Source organism: Mustela putorius, unplaced genomic scaffold (assembly GCF_011764305.1).
Source record: "Mustela putorius furo isolate JIRA1106 unplaced genomic scaffold, ASM1176430v1.1 tig00000487_pilon_pilon_pilon, whole genome shotgun sequence".
NCBI lineage: Eukaryota > Metazoa > Chordata > Mammalia > Carnivora > Mustelidae > Mustela > Mustela putorius.
In genome coordinates, this window is record NW_025421399.1 from 8,717,897 (window position 1) to 8,740,118 (window position 22,222).

The 22,222-nt window shown below is 37.7% G+C and overlaps 1 protein-coding gene across 7 annotated transcripts in view; it reads left to right on the forward strand.

The window, feature by feature from the left end:
• CEP112 (centrosomal protein 112) overlaps window positions 1-22,222 on the forward strand; it is a 408,382-nt gene that overhangs the window by 70,250 nt on the left and 315,910 nt on the right. For all 7 annotated transcript variants that reach the window (XM_013054507.2, XM_013054504.2, XM_045080931.1 and 4 more), the window contains 3 exons: window positions 13,277-13,363; window positions 15,919-16,018; window positions 19,306-19,424. In XM_013054507.2, the coding sequence (XP_012909961.1) occupies window positions 13,277-13,363; window positions 15,919-16,018; window positions 19,306-19,424 (306 nt within the window). The remainder of the gene's footprint in view (window positions 1-13,276; window positions 13,364-15,918; window positions 16,019-19,305; window positions 19,425-22,222) is intronic.

Here is a 22,222-nt window from a genome sequence, read left to right on the forward strand (position 1 = left end):
ACAGTATGGTACTGGGGCACCTGGGTGGCTCAGTGGGTTAAGCCTCTGCTTTTAGCTCAGGTCATGACCTCATGGAATAGAGCCCCACATCAGGCTGTCCTCAACAGGGAGCCTGCTTCCCCCCCCCCCCCCAACGCCTGCCTCTCTGCCTACTTGTGATCTCTGTCCAAAAAAAAAAAAAAAAGACAGTATGGTACTGGCATGAAAACAGACACATAGATCAATGGAACAGAATAGAGAGCCCAGAAATAGACCCTCAACTGTATGGTCAACTAATCTTTGACAAAGCAGGAAAGAATGTCCAATGGAGAAAAGACAGTCTCTTCAACAAATGGTGTTGGGAAAATTGGACAGCCACATGCAGAAAAATGAAACTGGACCATTTCCTTATACCACACACAAAAATAGACTCAAAATGCATGAAAGACCTCCATGTGAGAAAGTAATCCATCAAAATCCTTGAGGAGAACACAGGCAGCAACCTCTTTGACTTCAGCCACAGCAACTTCTTCCTAGAAACATCGCCAAAGGCAAGGAAGCAAGGCCAAAAATGAACTATTGGGACTTCATCAAGATCAAAAGCTTTTACACAGCAAAGGAAACAGTTAACAAAACCAAAAGACAACTGACAGAATGGAAGAAGATATTTGCAAGCAACAATCAGATAAAGGGCTAGTATCCAAAATCTATAAAGAACTTACCAAACTCATCATCCAAAGAACAAATACTCCAATCAAGAAATGGGTAGAGGACACAAACAGACATTTCTGCAGAGAAGACATCCAGATGGCCAACAGACACATGAAAAAGTGCTCCACATCACTTGGCATCAGGGAAATACAAATCCAACCACAGTGAGATACCACCTCACACCAGTCAGAATGACTAAAATTAACAAGTCAGGAAATGACAGATGCTGGTGAGGATGTAGAGAAAGGGGAACCCTCTACACTGTTGGTGGGAATGCAAGCTGGTGCAGCCACTTTGGAAAACAGCATGGAGGTTCCTCAGAAAGTTGAAAATAGAGCTACCGTTCGACCCAGCCATCACAATACTGGGTACTTACCCTAAAGATACAAATGTAGTGATCTGAAGGGGCACGTGCACCTTAATGTTGATAGCAGCAATGTCCACACTAGCCAAACTATGGAAGGAACCTAAGTGTCCATTGACAGATGAAGGGATAAAGAAGATGTGGTATATCTACAATGGAATACTATGCAGCCATCAAAAGAAATGAAATCTTGCCATTTTTGATGACGTGGATGGAACTAGAGGGTATTATGCTGAACAAAATAAGTCAACCAGAAAAAGACAATAATCATATGATTTCCCTGATATGAGGAAGTTGAGAAGCAAAGTGGGAGGTTTTGGGGGTAGGGAAGGAAAAAATGAAACAAGATGGGACCAGGAGAGAGACAAACCATAAGAGACTCTTAATCTCACAAAACAAACTGAGGGTTGAGTGGGGGAGGGAGGAAGGGAGAGGGTGGTTGGGTTGTGGTCGTTGGGGAGGGTATGTGCTGTGGTGAGTGCTGTAAAGTGTGTAAACCTGGTGATTCGCAGTCCTGCACCCCTTGGGCTTATAATACATTATATGTTAATAAAAATTAAAAATTAAAAAAAAAATCACCAAAGGCAAGTGTTTCCCTATAGTGAAGGCAGCCACCGGGCTGAACAGAAGAATGGCGGAGACAGAGAAACCGTCTCTGAGGAGTGAGAGGAGAACCACAACAGCAGAGACAGAAGCTGAGGAAAAACCTGATCCTCCTGCAAATCACTGAAGACAAAAGCATGGACTTTGCCCTTAGAATTGGTGATCAAAGGGCTTTTGGAGTAAGAATTGCAATTATGTCACATTGTGACCTTTGAGATTGCAGTTTTAATGAAGGGTGGAAGACATTCTTAAAGGAAGGGAAGAAGTGGAAGTACAGAATGGAGAATATATGCACGATGAAAAGGTCATTAGTTAAAAAGGGGGAAAAAAGAAAAAATGAGTAATAGTTTGTGGGGGAAAGCTCAGATATTGAAAGAACAATTTCTGCCAGTATCCTTCAAATGGAATTTAAAAAAATTAAATATTAATTTAATTAATCTATTCAATATCGTGAGGAAGATGTGTGTAAAGTACTAAATGATCTAAAAAAGATAGGAGCTCTTAATCTTAAAACATTAAAAGAAGTTTTTAGGGAACAGAAAATCATAGCATGTTTTAGAGTGTCAGTGACTTATGGGTTATGTGCCTGTCCCTCCTCTCTTCCCTAATTATGCCAGTTTTTCTGTCCCAAGCAAACATTTCTCATTAAAACCATAAGACTATTTAGAAAGCATCTTGGTTTTTCCATTAGCAGAGGGAGAGAATCTCAAGCAGGCGCCACTCTCAGGGCAGAGCCAGATCAGGGCTTGATCTCAGGACCTTGAGAACGTGAGCTGAGACAAAGTCAAGAGTTGGGCACTTAACTAACTGAGCCACCCAGGCGCCTCTAACTCTCATAGTTAACCCTTAGCTTTATTTAGCTTGCATTCATTAGCTGGACCCAGACTGCTGAGTATGAATCAGGCTTCATACTTCTATGACTGGGTGACTTTGAGCAGCTACCTCTTTGTGCTTTAGTTTTGCTATTTGTAAAAAGGAGATGGTAAAAGTACCCACTTGCAGATGCCATTGTGAGAATGACATGAAATAATGAAGCAATCCATATAAATTTTTAGGATCAAAGCCTTGCAAGTTGTTTTATTTTAAATTTTTATTCTATGAACATAGAATGGATTGCTTCAGGGGTACAGGTCTGTGAATCATCATCTTACACAGTTCACAGCCCTCACCATAGCACATACCCTCCCCAGTGTGCATCACCCGCCACCCCATCCCTCCCACCCACACCCCCCAGCAACCCTCAGTTTGTTTCCTGAGATTAAGAGGCACTTATAGTTTGTCTCCCAACCCCAGACATTTCTTTTTTTTTTTTTTAATATTTTATTTATTTATTTGACAGAGAGAGAGAGATAGCAAGCAGGTATAGAGACAGAGAGGGGGGAAGCAGGCTCCCCGCTGAGCAGAGAGCCCCATGTGGGGCTCGATCCTAGGACGCTGGGATCATGACCTGAGCCGAAGGCAGAAGCTTTAACCCACTGAGCCACCCAGGTGCCCCTCCCCCAGACATTTTTGCAGAACTTTGTAATTTTTATGTAATCAGTCATGTATTTGTTGTTTTTCTGCTTCTGTAATTTTTTCTTTTCACTCCTTTCTGCTGCTGCTACTGAAATTGATAACTACAGATGGTCCTTGACTTAAGTCAAGGTTTGACTCAATGGTTTGACTTATGCTTTTTCGACTTTATGGTGGTGCTAAAGCGATACACATTCAGCAGAAACCATACTTCAGATTTTTAATTTAGCTCTTTTCTTGGGCTAGTGGTATGCGGTGTGATCATCCCTTATGACGCTGGGCAGAAGTGTTCTGTTGCATGAATACGCCATAATTTGTTTATCCATTGATCTTTTAATCACCCTTTGGTTTGTTTTCAGTTTTGGCTGTTATGAATAAGGCTACCATGAAAATTAATGTACAGGTTTTTGGTTGATTTACGTTTTTAGTTCTCTTGGATAAAACTGCTAAACTGCCTTCCAAGTAGTTGTACACTTTTGTACTCCTATCAGCAATGCCTGAGAGTTCAAGTTGTTCCATATCCTCACCAATACTTGATACTGTCAGTTAAAAAGTTATTTTAATTTGAACAGAGATATAAACAGCAAAGAAATTGAGTCAGTAATCAAAAGTCTCCCAACAAACAAAAGTCCAGGGCAGATGGCTTTCCAGGGGAATTCTACCAAACATTCTTTTTTTTTAATTTTTAAAAAATTTATTTGAGAGCAAGCGAGCATGGGAGCACAAGTGGGGAGGAGGAGTAGAGAGAGAGGCAGAAGCAGGCAGCCTGCTGAGCAGGGAGCCCAACACAAGGCTCAGTCCCAGGACCCTGAGATCATGACCTGAGCGGAAGGAAGGCACTTAACTGGCTGAGCCACCCAGGTGCCAGTTTACCAAACATTTAAAGAAGAGTTAGGCTTATAACAAATCCAAAGAGGCAAAACATCTGTACTCTGAAAACTATAGAGCACTTATGAAAGAAACTGAAGATAATACAAAGAAATGGAAAAACATCCCATGGTCATGGATTGGAAGAAGAAATATTTTTAAAATGTCTGTGCTACTCAAAGGATTCTTCACATTTAATGCAACCCCTTTCAAAACACCAGCAGCATTTTTCACAGAGCTAGAACAAACAATCCTAAAATTTGTATGGAACCCCAAAAGACCCTGAATAGCCAAAGCAATCTTGAAAAAGAAGAGCAAAGCTGGAGGCATCACAATTTCAGACTTCAAACTGTATTAGTATTGCGAAGCTGTAGTTATCAAGACAGTATGGTGCAGAAAAACACATATAGATCAATGGAACAGAATAGAAAACCCAGAAATGGACCCAGAATTATGGGGCCAACTAATCTTTGACAAAGCAGGAAAGAATACCAAATGGGAAAACATCTCTTCAACAAATGGTGTTGGGAAAACTGGACAGCCACATGCAGAAGAATGAAACTGGACTGATTTCCTACACCAGACACAAAAGTAAATTCAAAATGGGTGAAAGACCTAAATGTGAGATAGGAAACCATCAAAATCCTAGAGGAGAACATAGGCATCAACTTTTTTTTTTTTTTAAGTAAGCTCTACACCTAGTGTGGAGCCTACCATGCATGGGGCTTGAACTCACAACCCTGAGATCAAAGCATGAGCTGAGATCAAGAGTTTGACACTTAACTGACTCAGCCACCCAGGCACCCCAGACTGCAACCTCTTTGACCTTGGCCATAGCAACTTCTTACTAGACATGTCTCTGGAGGTAAGAAAAATAAAAATGAACTATTGGGATTTTATTAAGATAAAAACCTTGTGCACAGTGAAGGAAACAATCAACAAAATTAAGAGGCAGCCTATGGAATGGGAGAAGGTATTTGCCAATGATGTATCTGATAAAGCGTTAGTGTCCAAAATGTAAAGAATATATCAAACCTAAATACCCCCAAAGTCCCTCAAAATGACAAATAATCAAAAAACAAATAATCCAGTTGCAGAGGGTAGGAATGGGTTTTCCCAAAGACACACAGATGGCTAACAGACATATGAAAAGATGCTCAACATTACTCGTCATCAGGGGAATGCAAATCAAAACCATGATGAGATACTGCTTCACACTTGTCAGAATGGCTAAAATTAACAATGCGGGAAAAACAGATGTTGGTGAGAATTGGAAGAAAAGGGAACCCTTTTATACTATTGGTGGGAATGCAAACTGGTACAGCTAATTCAGAAAACAGTATGGAGGTTCCTCATAATGATAAAAATAGAACTATCCTACAACCCAGCAATTGCACTACTAGGTATTTACCCAAAGGATACAAAAGTACTGATTTGAAGGGACGCATGTACCCTGATGTTTATAGCAGCGTTATCAACAATATTCAAATTATGGAAAGAGCCCAAAAGTCCATCCACTGATGAATGACTATGTCACACACACACAGATACACACACACACACACACACACACACACACAAACACGAATATTACTCAGTCATCAAAAAGAGTGAAATTTTGCCATTTTCACCAACATGGATAGAGCTAGAATGTATTATGCTAAGGGAAATAAGTCAGTCAAAGAAAGATAAATACCCTATGATTTCACTCATATGTAGAACTTAAGAATCAAAACAGATGAACGTAGGGAAAGTTGTAAAATAAAGAGAGGGAGGGAAACCTTAGGAGACTCTTAATGACAGAGAACAAACAGGATTGCTAAAGGGGAGGTTGATGGGCTACGGGCTGGATGGGTGGTAGGGATTAGGATAGCACTTGTTGTGATGAGCACTGGGTGTTGTATGTAAGTGATGAATCACTAAATTTTACTCCCGAAACCAATATTACACTGTATGCTAACTAGGATTTAAATAAAAACTTAAAAAAAAAAGATCTATTGACATACAATGCCAACTTAATTAAACTTTCTAAATAAAATTTCCAATACCCTCTTACAGGTTAAGAGTCCTGTAGGAAATAACTAACAATAAATAATCTAATAACATAAAGATATAGATTTGTTTTATAAGCTTGGGTAAATATGAAAAAGTCATACTTTTAAAGACATCTGTGTATAGTATGTGGAAGCAACAAAAACTAGATTAACTAAAATTCCAGAATGAGAACTATCTTGAAATAAACTGATACCAGTTGCCATTAAGAAAAATTATTTTAGCCCATTGAAGTTGTATCTCATTGTGGTTTTAAAAAATAATATTTGACTTTATTTTTTAGAATACTTTCAGGTTTAGAAAAATTAAGTCCCTATTATTACCATATTGTATTAGTATGATACAGTAGTTAGAACTGATGAACCAGTTAGAACTGATGAACCAGTTTTGATAGGTTAGTATTAACTAAAGTCCATGAATCACTTGGATATCTCTTCTTTGGGATATATATATATATATATATATTTCTCTAGGTTTTGACAAATGTATAAGGTCACGTATCCACCATTATAGTATTGTATAGAATAGTACACCCTAAAACTCTTCCCTTCTCCATTTCTTCTTCTCTCCCTTCCTCCTCTGGTACCATTGATCTTTTTACTATCTCTCTAATTTTGCCTTTCCCAGAATGTCAGGAAGTTGTCCTTTCACATGAGATTGAAGACCAACCAGCTGTATCAGGGTGGTATGGCCATAGACCAGATGGGCGGCCTTTCAGAAGGACTTCTAATTAGCAATGTGCATTAACGTTTCCTCCATGTCTTTTTCTGGCTTGATGTCGTGGTTGTTCTAATTTGTGTTTTCTGATGGCTAATGATAATATCTTTTCATATGCTTTTGGCCCATTTATATATCTTTTTATGTGAAGTATTTGTTTAATGCTATCACATTTTTTAAGGATTTTTTTATTTTAGAGAGAGAGAGAAAGCCCAGGGGTAGGGGCAGAGGGAGAGAGAGTCCCAAGCAGACTCTGCATTGCCGACGGAACTCGACAATGGGCTTTATCTCACAACCCTGAGATCATGACCTGAGCGGAAACCGAGTTAGGTGCCCAACTGACTAAGCCACCCAGCCACTCCTCATGCTATTACATTTTAAAATAAATTTAATTTAAAGTAAAATAAAATTATTTTATTCAAAATAAATAAATTTAAAATAAAACGTTGTTTGTCATTTTATTATTAAGTTGTAAGAGCTCTTTTTATATTCTAGACACAATTATATTTTATATTCTAGATACTTTTTATATTCTGGATACAAATTATATTTTTCAATCCTGCATACAAATGGGAATTTTGTTATTTGACAGATACATAAGTAGGAAGTCTTAATATTGCTAGGATGAATTCCTGTATCACTATAAAATATCCCTCTTATCTTTTCTTATAATTTCTTGGTTTGTGTGGCATATCTTTTCATGCTCTTCAATTTTTGTGTCTTTATGTTTAAAACAGATCAATTGTAGACAGCATATAATGGGGTCATTCTTTAACAATGTAGTCTGCTCTGTCATTTATTAGAGTGGTTAGTTCATTTAAATTTAATGTAATTATTGATATAGCCGGTTGGTTTTCAGTGTACTTTCTTGGTATTTGTTTCCACTGGTACCTTATTTTTTCCACTCCTTTGTTGTCCTATTTTCATTTATTCATTTAAAAACTATTGGGGTGGAGAGGGATAGGGTGGCTGGTTTAGGGACACTGGGGAGGGTATGTGCTATGGGGAACGCTATGAATTGGGTAAGACTGATGGATCGCAGACCTGTGCCCCTGAAGCAAATAATACATTCTATGTTAATAAAAAAAGTTATTTCATTTAAATTTTTCTATTGAATTCTTCGTTATATATGCTTTGATATTTTTTTTTTAATTGGTCATTCTAGGGCTAAACACGTGCCTCCTGCCCCTGTCAGAGTCTGTGTACGGTCAATACAGAACCACCTCCTGCTAGACCGTCCTGCTCTATTCTTCCTATGTGGCAAATCTAATAATTCAGAAACAGTATAATGCAGTTTAATCCTGATTCTCTGTGCTATTGTTGACATAGTTCTACATACATTAAACCCCACCTTCCAGTGTTGTCAATTTTGCACTAAATAGTTGTCTTTTGAGGAAATTAGGAGAAGAGAAAACCGCTTTTCTGTATGTATCCACTTATCTACTCCTCCAGGTCCTCCTCTTTCTTTCAAATCTGGGTTTGTATCTGGTATAATTTCCTTTCATCCTTAGGAATATCCTTTATGATTTCTTGTAGTGCAGTTCTACTGGTGACAACTCCTGTCGGCTTTCCTTTTATCTGGAGTGACTTTTTTTCTTTCCCTTTCAGCACGTCTGAGATATTATTCCTTTGTCCTCTGGCCTCTATTGTTCCTCACGAGGAGGAGTGAGCAGTCATTCTTATTATTGTTCCCCTGTAGATCATGTCTCTTTTCTTCTGGCTGTTGTAAAAGTTTTCTCTTTATCTTTGGTTTTCAGCAGTGTAATTGTAATGCGCCTAAATGTTTTCTCAGAGTTCACAGAGCATCTTGGATCTCTAAGTTAGTATTTATTTTTCCTCAAACTTGGGAAGTTCTTGGCCATTATTTCTTTAACCACTTCCCTCTTCAGATATATTAGACTCTGATTTTGTTCCACAGCTGCCTGAAATTTTGTTCATTTTTCATTAATTCTTTAATTTTTTTTTTCCTTCTCAGTCATTGGCTTAGATCATTTCTACTGGTGTGTCATCAAATTTATAGACACTTTCTTCTGCCATCCCAAAGGTATTGCTAAGCTTATCTAGGGATTTTTTTTTTCCCTCTCAGTTGTTATAATTTTCTGGAATTTCTACTTGTTTCTTTTTATAATTCCATTACGCCGCTGAGATTTCTTATCTGTTCTCTCATTAAAATGAATACTTAAGTTTTAAAATATATTTTCCTTTAGTTCTTTGCAGTATTTATATTAACTGCTTTAAAGTCTTATGTGCCCAGTAGGTTCCTCTTGGGCCTTATTAGCTCCTTTTACTTATTTGTTCTTGCCGATAGACAACATTTTTCTTTTTTTTTCATGTTTACTAGTTTCTGTGTATAAGACATTGTCATTGTGGAGGATACATTTTGGAGACCTCTAGATTCTGTGGTCTTCTGTCATACGATGCTGATTTTTATTGTTGTTGTTCTTATGGGCTGTTCAGGTATTGGTCAGTTACCTCTGACTTGTGTAAACTTGACTTTACATTCTATTAAGGCAAAAATGTGGAAAGCCAAAGATATTTCCCAAACTCCTCCAGCATGGTGGGATCTAATCTACAAGCTCTGTCTCTTCTGAAGATCTTGTAAAAGGCTTGCTTTTAGACTTTACAGGTTTAGGATAAGCCTGAAGTGTGGCTTTAGGTGGATGGGGAGGTCTTCCCAAGTTGTTAGGAAGCTGTCTTCAGTTTGCTTGGGCTGGGCCTTCAGTGTCTCACAGCACCGTGTCATCTGGCGTCTGTTGTATTTCCTACTTTAGAGCAGCCCAGCTGTGTTGTTTACCCAGTGCATGCACCCAGTGCCCAGATGCACACACATTCCCTCCCCGTGCTCAAGGGCTGGCAGGGCTCCTGCTGGCAGTTCCCACGTTCCTGGTGCCCTCTACCTAAGATTCCAGCTTCTTCAGCTGTCCTGAACTCTGACCTTTGCCTTCCCACTTAAGTAGAGCTTTGGGGTTCCACTTGGATGGTGCTTTTGCCCATGCAGGGAGCCACAACGATAGTGGGACTCAGCTTAGGAGGATGGCAGTGTCACACTGCCTGTTTCCTAATACCTGGGAATGGTCACCTCCAGTATTTCATCCCGTTTTGTGCTTGTTAACACTGGGAGGTAAGTTTGGTACTAGTCACTCCATTATAACCTGAAGTAGACCTCCATGGTTCTTCAGTTTGAAATTGATAGTGTATATACTGAGCCCAGTTAAAGAAAACTTAAATGTTGTTTGGAATAGACTTACGGGAACAGGGGGTCAAACAAATTAGGAGTGCTGTATTCAGTCTTTTAATTTCAGTCTTTGTGTTAAATTAAGCAAGGCTGTTTACTCTCTTTCCATATGCATATGGTATATGTATATAGATGCGCATAGATGTATGCATATCTATATATCTGTATCTTGTGTCCTGTATTGTCTTTATATACTATACTAGTAAAATTGCTTCTGTATTCTAATCCTGATAATTCGTCATGAATCATGCCCCTGAGTACAGGCAGAAATATAGAACTATTTTTTTGGTGTAAAGGTAAGAGTTTCCAGAAAGAGATACTCCTTTATTATTATTATTTTAGGATGGCAGTAGAAAAACTATCTATTTAATAGTAACCTGATGATAACTTGTTGTTCTATTAACCAAGTTATCAAATGCTACATTGGCTATATTAGGACAAACCATCCTCTTCCTAATAAGATGGAATTTAAAAAGGATACATCACATTAAGTTAATGTTGCCAAAATCTAGTAAATCTAATGATCAGGAAACATCTGACAAATCCAAACTGAGGGACATTCAGTGATTCCCTATACTCTTCTAAAATGTCAAGGTCAAGAAACAAAAAGAAAGGCTGCCCTAGATTAAAGGAGATGCAGTTGATATGTTACTTAAGGGCAATGTGTGATCCTGAATTGGATCTTGGAATGGGAAACAAAGAACCAAAAAACACCTACAAATGGCATTATTGTGATAACTGATAAAGCTTGATATAGACTGTACATTAAGTAATATTATTGTATTGTTACATTCTCTGATTTCAATAAGGGCTGTGGTTACGGAAAATGGCACCTTTGTTTTTTAAGGAACTATACACTGAAGTTTTTAGGGACAAAGGAGCAGGATATCTCTAGCTTCCTCACAAAGGGTTCAGAAAGTAGTTTTATGTATGTCTCTAAGTAGATAGAGATATTAAAAATGATAAAGCACATCAGGCAAAATATAAACCATATGTGAATCTGGGTAAAGGGATATGGGAGCTCCTTGTACTATATTGTAATTTTTCTTTAAGTTTAATATTATACCAAAGTAAAAATTATAGCAGAAAAGTCAAATTTAGATATATCTCTGTGGATGCAAGAACAGAGATCCATCGAGCTTCCCTGAAGTAAAAAGGAATACAAAAAACCTTCAAATTCAAGCACACTTACTGTCATGGACACTATTAGGGCCTGAGTTTGCTTACTTGACATCGAAGATACTGTATGGTTTCTAGTCTTTGCTATGTTGGTGTATGTGGTTTGCTCTCTTCTCTGTAATGGATTCCTTTACTTTCTCTCAGTTGCTGCCCCTCTAGAACTTGTTTGTTCCTCAAAGTTGCTAACTTGCTGCCCTAGGTCACATAATCTTGAGAGAGAGCATCAGAACGATTATTCTCCAACTAATGGATTGGTTAAGCATGTGTCAGGTGTTTATTCCTAATCTGGTCAACCAAGATTGAAGTGGAACAGACGGGAGGAGGTGGTTTGGATTATGGCAACATAGTTCCATGGCATTTAGGGCTCCCCTCAGAAGCAAAGGGTATGACAGATTCTCTCAAAGGTGTTGGGGAAAGATACTGCAGTGAACTGTGTCTCCCATATCTGCCCAGCTTGCTTATACTGCTTTTTGAGTTTAATTACTTTTTAAAAGACTTCTATAATGCTTCTGTTCAGGATCTTCACACAGACTTGGATCACCCAGTCCCCTTTCTGCTAAAATGAATAAGTAACAAAGGGAGTTAGAGGCAAAAGAATGGAAACATTCACAGTTTCTTCCTTGTGTATAGTAAATGAATGACTGCTTTCCTCTTAACCACTCATTGTTTAAAAAATCATGAGACTGTTCACTTTTGTTTGTGAAAGTTTTAAATTTCATTTTCCTGTGTTGACTTGATCGTGCATGTTTCTCTTAAGTTCAGTTTCATTAGTTTTTTTGAAATAGCAATTGAAACATATAAAGTGTATTTCAGAAATTTTCAAGAGAGTATTTTGACAGGACATTTGTAATATTTTAAAAGAAAATTTTCCTGAAGGTTGTAAACTAATTTTTTTGTCCTGAGTATAGTTACTTAAACAATATCATTGAAAATAAGCTTCACAGCTCATTGATGTAAGGGTAATTAATCTTAACTCTTAACTAGGACAAGATGAAATAGAATCTCAAAGTGGTGACTTGCCCAAAGTCACAGCAGTTAATGTAATGGGATTAGAATTCGAAATAGAAATGAGCTCTGTCAGACACCAATGTATATACTCTTTCAGAGGGTAAGGAATCAGGCGGTCAAACACGTTTACATTTGAGATAATTTCCTATTTTTCATCTTAAAACCCGTCACTATTATTCTTTTAATTCTGAGATGTGCCCATTATTAACAAGGATTCGTTGCATTTAGGCTGGCTTCACTCAGAACACTGGTACAGTAGGTGTTGGTTTGATAAGAATAGGAGTTATTAATGAATTCTAGAAAGGACATCAAGTTCCTTCCTTGAAGTAGTCAGGGTCTGCGATTCCAGGAGACAGAAAATCTGTTAAGAGAAATGCGTGATGATCAGTCATATGCCATGATTGTGGATGTCCACGGTCATATTTAGGGGCGCCTGGGTGGCTCAGTGGGTTAAAGCCTCTGCCTTCAACTCAGGTCATGATCCCGGGGTCCTGGGATCGAGCCTCACATCGGGCTCTCTGCTCAGCAGGAAGCCTGCTTCCCCCTCTCTCTCCGCCTGCCTCTCTGCCTGCTTGTGATCTCTCTCTCTGTCAAATAAATAAATAAAATCTTTTTAAAAAATGGTCATATTTAAGTATGTAGGTAAATAAGAATACTTTTAATGAGCACATAAATGTGAGAAAAGAAAAAAGTAAAAAGGTTGAGTAGAGGCTCAAAAATAGAAAACAAAGGCTAAACTACTAGTGAATTTAGCAAAATATCAATTTAAGATGACTTCTTTTGGGGGTGGAGTGGGGTGGGGCTAAGTGCTGAATCTGTATTTAGTAGTCTCCGTTTTGCCTGTGCAGTGAAATTCATTTGAAAATGAGCTTGGAAGTAATCAAAGAATGTAACCAACATGTTGGTAAGACGATGTGATTGCTAGACCAGTGGCCGTAAGAAAAAAGTGGAAAATGATACTTTCACATCAGGAATTCTTTTAATTTAATTGTGAGCTTTTGCCAGAGGGAAAGTATGTTAATAACACCTTCAAAATGTTTTTCTTGAAGTTGGACATAAAAACAAAAATGCTGGAAGCTAAATGTCATGAGGAGAAGCTTAAACTGCAGCAGAAACATGATGCCGACGTTCAGAAGGTAGGGTATCTGCCGGAATGTTCTAGGTCTTGTAACCATCAACTCTGCATCTACTTATTTATGTACTTAGAACAGTCTGGGCTATAAATGGAATTTGCTAAATTAATAATTTGGCAAAAGTTGATCTTTAAACTTCATCTTCTGAACAAATATGTCCATGTAAGTATCCTGATGGTTTGCCTTGCCCTTTAGTTCTTCCTCTGTTTGAAGGCTGGCCTTCTCGTAGTCCAGAATCCGCATGCTGTCATTACCTTTGTAAAGGCTGAAGTAAGACATCAGCTGTAGACACGAGTTTTTCTTTTAGTCTGATATTCTGTTGGGTTTCTGGAAATTAAAATTTTCTTTTTCATTGGCAAAGGAACTTTTGGGCTTAGTTCTGTTTGGTGTAGACTGCATGCATCGTTCACTAGCTCATTGGATTTATGCCTTTTAATGTTGCAGTTTCTTTTTTTTAAGGAAAACTTATTTTTCTTCTTAATGGGCACAACACCAATAATAATTAATTTATAGTTATCCCACATGGAATTTGAATGATTAGTATATTTTAGTATTGATTTAAAAAGTTGAGTGATATTTTTATATATTTTAATACATGAAGGTTAATCTAAGTAGAAATTTGGCATTTCCCGTTTCACAGCGAAGCCTGATCCTGCTTCCCAAAACTGAGTGACAGAGGTGGTAGCAGGGACTTGAAGCCACGCATCACATACCCAAGCTTTCTTAAAGCTGAAAATATATTAATATTTAGTCAGGTGTCTGTTTGGCTCATTTTCTTTCAAAGCAACAAGAAGGAAACCACTGATTGAAAATTAAAAGGAGAAAAATATGTTGAATCCTTTCCCTTCTTCTTTCTTCTTTCCCTTTCACATTTTAAAGGCCTGAATTACCTTCTGCTCTTACTAGAATTTACCTTAGCTTAAATTGGTTAGATAAAAACAGTTCTCTATCACAAATATGTTAGAGATTTAGTAACGTAATTTTAATATAACATAATTATATATCCAAATGAAATAGAATATATTGATGTATAAGATAAATAAGTATAAAAATATATTTGGAAAATCATGGTAATAGAGTTTGAAATAGGCTTCTTGATATGTCCGTTACAAAAATCTATTCTAAGAAAAACATTTAATAATAAAATTCTTTCCAGGAATTTCTCTTTTAAAATAAATTCTGCATGAAAAAAGAAAGCAATGCAACTAGTTTGAAATGCCAGGTAAAATATAAATAAAATCCTTGACCTTATGCCAGATTTGGAAAGTATATTCATCAGCTTGTTGCTTAGATGGCATTTTCTAAGTGTCAGGCATTGGGGAGGAACAAAATTAGAGTGTTTTATTTTTTTGCATACATTCTTTTCCTTTTGTGCTTCTTTATGAACATTAGGATCAAATTAGCTCCTTTTCTTATTTACCAATCATTCTTAGAGGTAGAACTAAAACCGTGAAAGGTAAAGTAAAATGCTGGTAATAAAAGCACTAAGAAAAAGTTGGTTTGACTTCCAAAAGTTGGAAAGACTGGTGAATAATGCCCCCTGCCATTTTTTTTTTTTAAAGCTGAATTTGGTTGTATAAGAAATGTACTCCAACCATAAGAAAAGTGGATATTCCTACTCCTGCCTCAGTTTCAATTTGGTTTTCTTTTTCCCCTTTGTTAGCACATTTTTTGTCCTACTTGGTAGCTATTACATTTATGGTTATTTCTCCAGGTTTTCTTTTCATTTTCTTTCTTTTTTTTTCTTTTATGCCTGTATGTGTAGATGTATGTAGGAGTATAAAATAATATTTAAATCTTATAAAATGATTCATTTAAAACATTTAAAACTTGTGGCAAAGAAAAAAATAAAAAAAGTAAAACTTGTGGCACAATACAATTAATGATGGTTTGTAAAAAGTTGGTTTGACTTCCAAAAGTTGGAAAGAAAAATGTTGGAAAAAATGGTTTATAATTAACATTTTACATCATTCATTGTACAAAAAATATAAAATATTTTTACATGTATATCATTAAAATTTTTGACTTATTTTGAACTGATTTTTTGGGTTCATAATAGCTAGGTATAAAAGAAGCATAACACAGCTCAACTTCCCATGTTTCTAGGGATTCTTATTATTGTGCATGAAAAAGAAGGGACATCAGAGAGAGGGAGGATCCAGGGACCGCTCCTCTGAAGGTGTTCTGTCTCAGTGCTGGGGAGGGTGGAGGGTGGATTGTGCTGTGCCAACAGGCCGATTTTCTGATGGCTTCTCTCTGCTACTTTATGACCCTTTAATCTCTGAATTACATTTTAGAGAATCACCTAATTTATTATTTATATTATCAAAAAATTGATCATGAAAATTGGAAGCTGGTAACATTTCTTTCAATAATCAGTTATTCTAGTATATTTGATATTTTCTTAGTGCACTAAAATATAATTTTTATATTTTTTTTGGAAACCATTTATGGGATTCGCTGAGATAGATTTGCAAAAACTATTGTGCTTATTCAAAAAAGTTCTGTGTTCTGTGTATAAAAAATAGTTTACTAAAACATTTTAAATTCATTTGCAGATTTTAGAAAGAAAGAATAATGAAATAGAAGAATTGAAAACTTTATATAAAAAGAAACAAAATGAAATGGAGGAGACTATTCGAAAACTTGAAAAAAAAGGTGATGTTGTATGGTTACATTAATTTTTTAAAAGCGTTTCCATTTTATTTTGGTGGTTGTATAAAGTAAAATTTCATTTCTGACCTTTTAGCGTGACATAGGGAGGTTTATATGGGCTTTCATATGACTGAGAAAAAACTGTGTGTGTGTGTGTGTGTGTGTGTGTATGAGGTATGTGGTGTGATATATATATATATATATGTGTACGGTGTGGGGGGTATGGGGTATGTGGTATGTATGTGGTGGGGTATGGGGTGTGTATATGTGTGTGTGGAGGGGTATGGGGTATGTGTGCTAGTGGTACATGGTGGGGTATGTGGTATGTGTATATGTATGTGTACATATGGGGTGTGTGTGTGTATATTTGGGTGTGTATGATATGTGTGTGTATGTGTGTCTATGGGGTACATGGGTCGTGTGTGTGGGGGGGAATGTGATGTGTATGGTGTGTGTGTGTGTGTGTGTATGTGTGTATGGTGTGTGTATGTATATGTGCATGTGGGGTATGCGGGGCGTGTGTGGTTATGTCTGGGATGGGGGGTTGTGGTGTGTGTGTATGTGTGTGTGTGCAGGTTTGTGTGTGTATGGGTGGTCGTGACGGCAGGGTGGTGGTTGGTTTGGTTAAGGAGTTGAAAGAGTCTGTCATTGTTCCTCCCTCTTCCTAACTCTCTCATTATTGGACTGGAGCTGCCCTGGGTAGTTTACAGCTTAGAGCTTACTGGCCCTCACGGGAAGTCTAGGGAAATGACTCCTCCTGGTCTAATAAAATTCATTGCATTAAGTACCTCCTCTAAGCTTTGTGGTATATGCTGGTGTCATGATTGACAGAATAAGCATTTAAGAAGTATTCCCCATTTGTACTTACATGACGAAGGAAAAGAAAGCATGTAATCAAGTGTAAAATTGACTGACTGTAGGTGAAAACATTGAAATGCAGCAGGTAGGCAGAGAGAGTGAGTGTTGAAAGTATGTTTTGGAGAAAGGAACTTTAAAAGTTTTGTAAGATTTGATTGGTTCAAGAGAAGAGCTTTACAAACAGGGGCAGGAATGCTGTGTTGTCCTGTGGGGGGTGGGGGGGGGATGCTGCCAAGCCGCCGGGCTGGAGTGGATGTCCTGCGCATTAGAAGAAGGGTTGCAAAGGACTAGACTTGGGACTGGTCCTGACTTAAGCATGACCTTGAATTTCAGACTTAGAAGTTTCAAGTTTGTCCTGTAGATGGTGGGGAGTCAGGGAAGATTTTTGAGAGGTGACCTTTAGGACCTCATGTTTTAGAAGAAGTAGCCTGGTCATGGTGGGTGCGCCAAACAAGGTGAGGCTGGCTTCTAGTCTGTTCTAAGAGAGGCAGCATGAGGAGAGAGCGAGTGAGTGAGAGAGAGTGAGAACATGGGCTCTTATTAGAAACATGGGCTCTAATCCCAGCCCTGCTGTTCAGGGTCTGCTATATGACATCGGGAAGTTTCTGGGCAATGGTGTACTCATTATAAAATGGTGAGGTTGGAATAAGTAATATATAAAGTCCCTCCCGACTCAAGGATGTTCTGCGTCCGTGCTTCTGTAACTTTGCATGTGGGGTCATAAGGACCAGGAATACCTGAATGATGGCAGGGGTGAAGAGGCTAGTGAGAGTGAAAGGGAAGAAGACATTCCGGAGGGTTTGGTGAGTGGTAAGATAGAAGCGATGGGTGAGTTTTCTATTTAGGGTTTCCATATGGAACTTTCTGGCTTTCTTCCAAACCACCAACCCTGAATGTATCTGAGAGAATGGTAATGCCCTTGAAATTTAGGATGGCAATTACATATATAAGTTGACTAATGAAATGGATATTTTTAGGTTTATTTCCAGCCTTAAATGTTAGTGAAAGTAATTAGAAATTTGTTCAGGTTCTTTTGCCAAATATCAGTGGCTACAAAAATATTTAAAATTTTTTTCTAGGTTTTCGTTTCTTACCCTGATTCAAACCAGGCAATTTAAACATGTCTAAGATTTAAAAATAATATTTCCTAAGGCTTTTTGAATTGCAAACAGATCTTAGTTTTAATTTTAGAATTGTGAAGTAAAATGTTGTAGATGCTAAAAACTAATATTAGGTTAACTTGGATTCTGCACCTTTTCCCCTCCTGTGTTGCATAGTTGGGATACACGAGTGAAAGAAGTTTCTATGTAAATGTTTATGAAAATTTTGCAATCTTAAAGTAGGTGAAGGAGAACATATTCAGTAATCTAGGAAAATCAAGTAAATGTACAACTAAATTTATTTTACCCTACAGAATTTATTTTACGTGAACATATTAAACAAATTTTCACTTAAACCAGCGACAAGTTCAAATCATTTAAAAAAAGAAGATAGAAATTTAAATGACTTATAAGGGAAATGTTTTATATAATTTAAAGCCTGTTTCATTTCAGTAACATAAACCTTGCAATGTTAACATATCTAGGAGTGACGATATATTGAAATGTTGAGTTCCTCTCTCTATGTATTCAGGACACATCTTTTTGAGTACTTGCCTGTGTGGCAGTGTTTGTTATGCCCTGTAGATAAAAAGTTGAAAGAAATGTCTTTCTCCTTGGGAGATAGGCAAGCAAGCCATTATAACGCATAAAGTAATGAGTGATTTATTGGAGAAATAGAATAGGTTTCCTGGAAATGAAAGGATTTGCTTTCTGGCCCTGCAAGGGGAGAAATCTGGTTGGTGAATGGTTCATAAAGAAGGTGATACTTGAATCGAGACCAAGGTTAAGTAGCGGCTTTTCAACAAGGGAGGGACAGTCATTCCACCTGATAAACAGTCAGTCTGGCGTGAATAGATGAAAGATTATGGCCTCGGGAAGCCGTAGACAGGTTGGTGTGTTTACAGTACAAGGTTAAAAAGATGGAAGTGGTGAGATATGGCCAGGAAGCAGACCATGAGGAGTTGTTTTCCATATTAGAGATTTTTGACTTTTACCTTTCAGGTGAGGGAAGCTGTAGAAAGATTTCAAGTCTGGGGGTAACAGGGCTGGATTTGCACTATAGAAAGGCTTCTTCACAGCAATGAAGGACCCACTGCAAGGGAACAATGCGGAGGCCAGCGCACTGTTTAAACTGTCTAGAGAACGGGTAATAATGGATTCAACGAGGGCTGTGGTGGCGAAAATGGAGAAAGGAAAGAATAAGAGATACTTTAGACAATTGAGAAGACTTGCGGAAAAATGGAGCTGTTAACTGGTAAACCATATTTTTGTTATCAGACTCTTATGAGGTAACTAGGATTGGCTTAACTGTGTTTTCATCATTTTTGACAGTTCAGACCCTTATACGTGACTGTCAAGTTATCAGAGAGACCAAAGAAAACCAGATTACAGAGCTAAAAAAGATATGTGAACAGAGTACAGAATCTCTGAATAATGACTGGGAAAAAAAGGTAAGCGTCATAAAATTGTGACGGAAAATACAAAGCTTTATGCTTCAGAGTAATATATTTTATTATAAAAATAATGGATGCTCACAGAATATACAGAAAAGTATGAAAAAAGAAAATAAAGTAACGTAAAATTCAAGACCAACTGTTTAGAAATAACTACTGTTCATGTTTTGATGTATTTTCTTCTAGAAGTCTAATGGTTTTGAAGTAGTTTTCACTCAGAAAACTTACTTTTGACCAATTCTTGAATTTCATGTTCTGAATTTTTTGTCATAGCCTATAGCTTTTAAGAAAAATTAGTAGGGACAAAGCAATAGGATACTTTTTGGAGATTTTACCTTTCTAATTTTGGATTTAGGCCATTGGATCATTTCTTTTCTGAAGTTTCAGATAACACAATATTTATAGTATAAGCTTGTTTTTGTTGTAAACAAAATCAGTAGTGGATGGGTTATTCTTGGAGAAGCATTTAATTTAATTAAGAAACATATTTTCATATAAATTAGCAGTGCCAAGAGAAGTGTCATAAAAATACTTCTTAAGGACAAATCTCACACACATATAGTACTTTCACTTAAACCCTTAGCCATTAGCTCAAATTATAGTATGTGTTTAAAATAAAGTATGTCACTTCTTTTGAGGTATTCTGTCATAAAGATAGTGTTAAATCATATTCTCTCAATTATGGTAGGGGTTCAGAATGTTTTACTGAAAGTTATAAATGTCTTTCCAAGCAGACACTGTTGGTGTGAAATGCGTCTGGTGATGGCAGCTTTAGAACAAGTCTGGGAAGTACACTGCAGATATAGCATAATGTGGAGAGTTAGCTCTTTTCTGGTTTTATTTTGTCAATTTAGGTGATTTTTTCCTCTTTTTCACGTTTTGGTTTTACCTTTTCTGTAAATTTGGCATATTTTTGTGTTTGTAGCAAGTACATTTCATACTTAGCAGGTCCCCTTCCTCAAGCCTCTTTTCTGTCATAACCCTGCACTTCTTACACTTTTGGACTGGCTTCACAGAACTTTCCCAGTTATCTGACTCCACCATGCTGTTTCTAATCTGTGGGCCTTTAAAAATATTGAATATGATTCACACACTATAAAATTCATCCTCTTAAAGTGTATTTACAGTTCAGTGGTTTTCATTATATTTACAAAATTGCATCACCATCATCACTATCTAATTCCTTGGCATTTCTGTCATCCCAGAGAGAAACTGATTGTAAGTCACTTCCTGTTCCCCTTTCATCCAGCCTCTTACAGCCACTAATCCATTTTCTGTTTCTAGAGTTTTGCCGATAGAGTCACATAATGTATGGCATTTTGTGACTCTCTTTTCTCACTTACCATGTTTTTTTTTTTTTTAAGATTTTATTTTTATTTATTTGAGAGAGAGACAGTGAGAGAGAGCATGAGCAAGGAGAAGGTTAGAGGGAGAAGCAGACTCCCCATGGAGCTGGGAGCCCGATGCGGGACTCGATTCCGGGACTCCGGGATCATGACCTGAGCTGAAGGCAGTCGTCCAACCAACTGAGCCACCCAGGCGTCCCACTTACCATGTTTTTAAATTTCATCATGTTGTGGCATGAATCAAGAGTTCAGTCAGCATTAAGGCTAAATAATGTATTGAATGGACATACCACACTTTGTTTATCCATTCTTCAGTTGATGGGCATTCGAACTGATTCCATTTTTTAGATGTCATGAGTAATGCTGTTATGAAAATTTGTGTACGAGTTTTGTGTGGACATATGTTTTCATTTCTCTTGGCTATCACATGGGGAAAACCCCTGCCCGTATTTTCCTTCACTCATACACTCATAATACTTCTGACTCCAGATATGTGAGTTTATTACACATCAAGCAATTTTCTTGGATGCCAACTGGATGTCCTGTCATTCAACTAAATTTGACACTATTTGCCTAGAGTTAGTAAGTGTCAGAGCCTACAACGTAAGGGCTAAATCCCACAAGACTGCCTCCACTTCAGATGTCAATCAAAAGTCCCAGGTTAGGGACGCCTGGGTGGCTCAGTGGGTTAAGCGGCTGCCTTCGGCTCAGGTCATGATCCCGGCGTCCTGGGATCGAGTCCCACATCGGGCTCCTTGCTCAGCAGGGAGCCTGCTTCTCCCTCTGCCTCTGCCTGCCATTCTGTCTGCCTGTGCTTGCTCTCTCTCCCTCTCTCTCTCTGACAAATAAAATCTTAAAAAAAAAAAAAAAAGTCCCAGGTTATTACCTGTACTTCTTACTAAACAGCTATAAATAGGAGTACCATGAAACCCTTTCAAGGATTCTGTGATTTGCTGGAATAACTCACAGAACTTACGGAAACATTACTTATATTTACTGTTTTATAGGGCACATTATAGTAGATCTTGGTATAAATAGCCAGATCAAAAGATATGCAGGGCTAGGTACGTGGATAGGGACACAGGGTTTCCGTGCCCTGTCCTGGAACACCACTCCCGGAGTTCCTCCACGTGTTTACCACCCTAGAATCTTTCCAAACCCAAACTTTTGGGATTTTTAGGGAGGCCTTATTATGCAGGCACAAGCAATGGTAAACTTAATCTCGGCTACTTGCCCCTTCCCAGAGGATGGGGAGTGGGGCTGAAAGTTATAAGCTTGTAATCGTGTGGCTTGACCATCTAGGTCCCCAGCCTCCATCCCAAAGCTATCCAAGAGCCCATCCAACGCTGCCTCAATAGAACAACACATACTCCTATCACCCAGGAAATTCTAAGGGATTTAGGAGCTCTATGCCAGGAACCAGGGTCAAAGTCCAAATATTGGAACAAA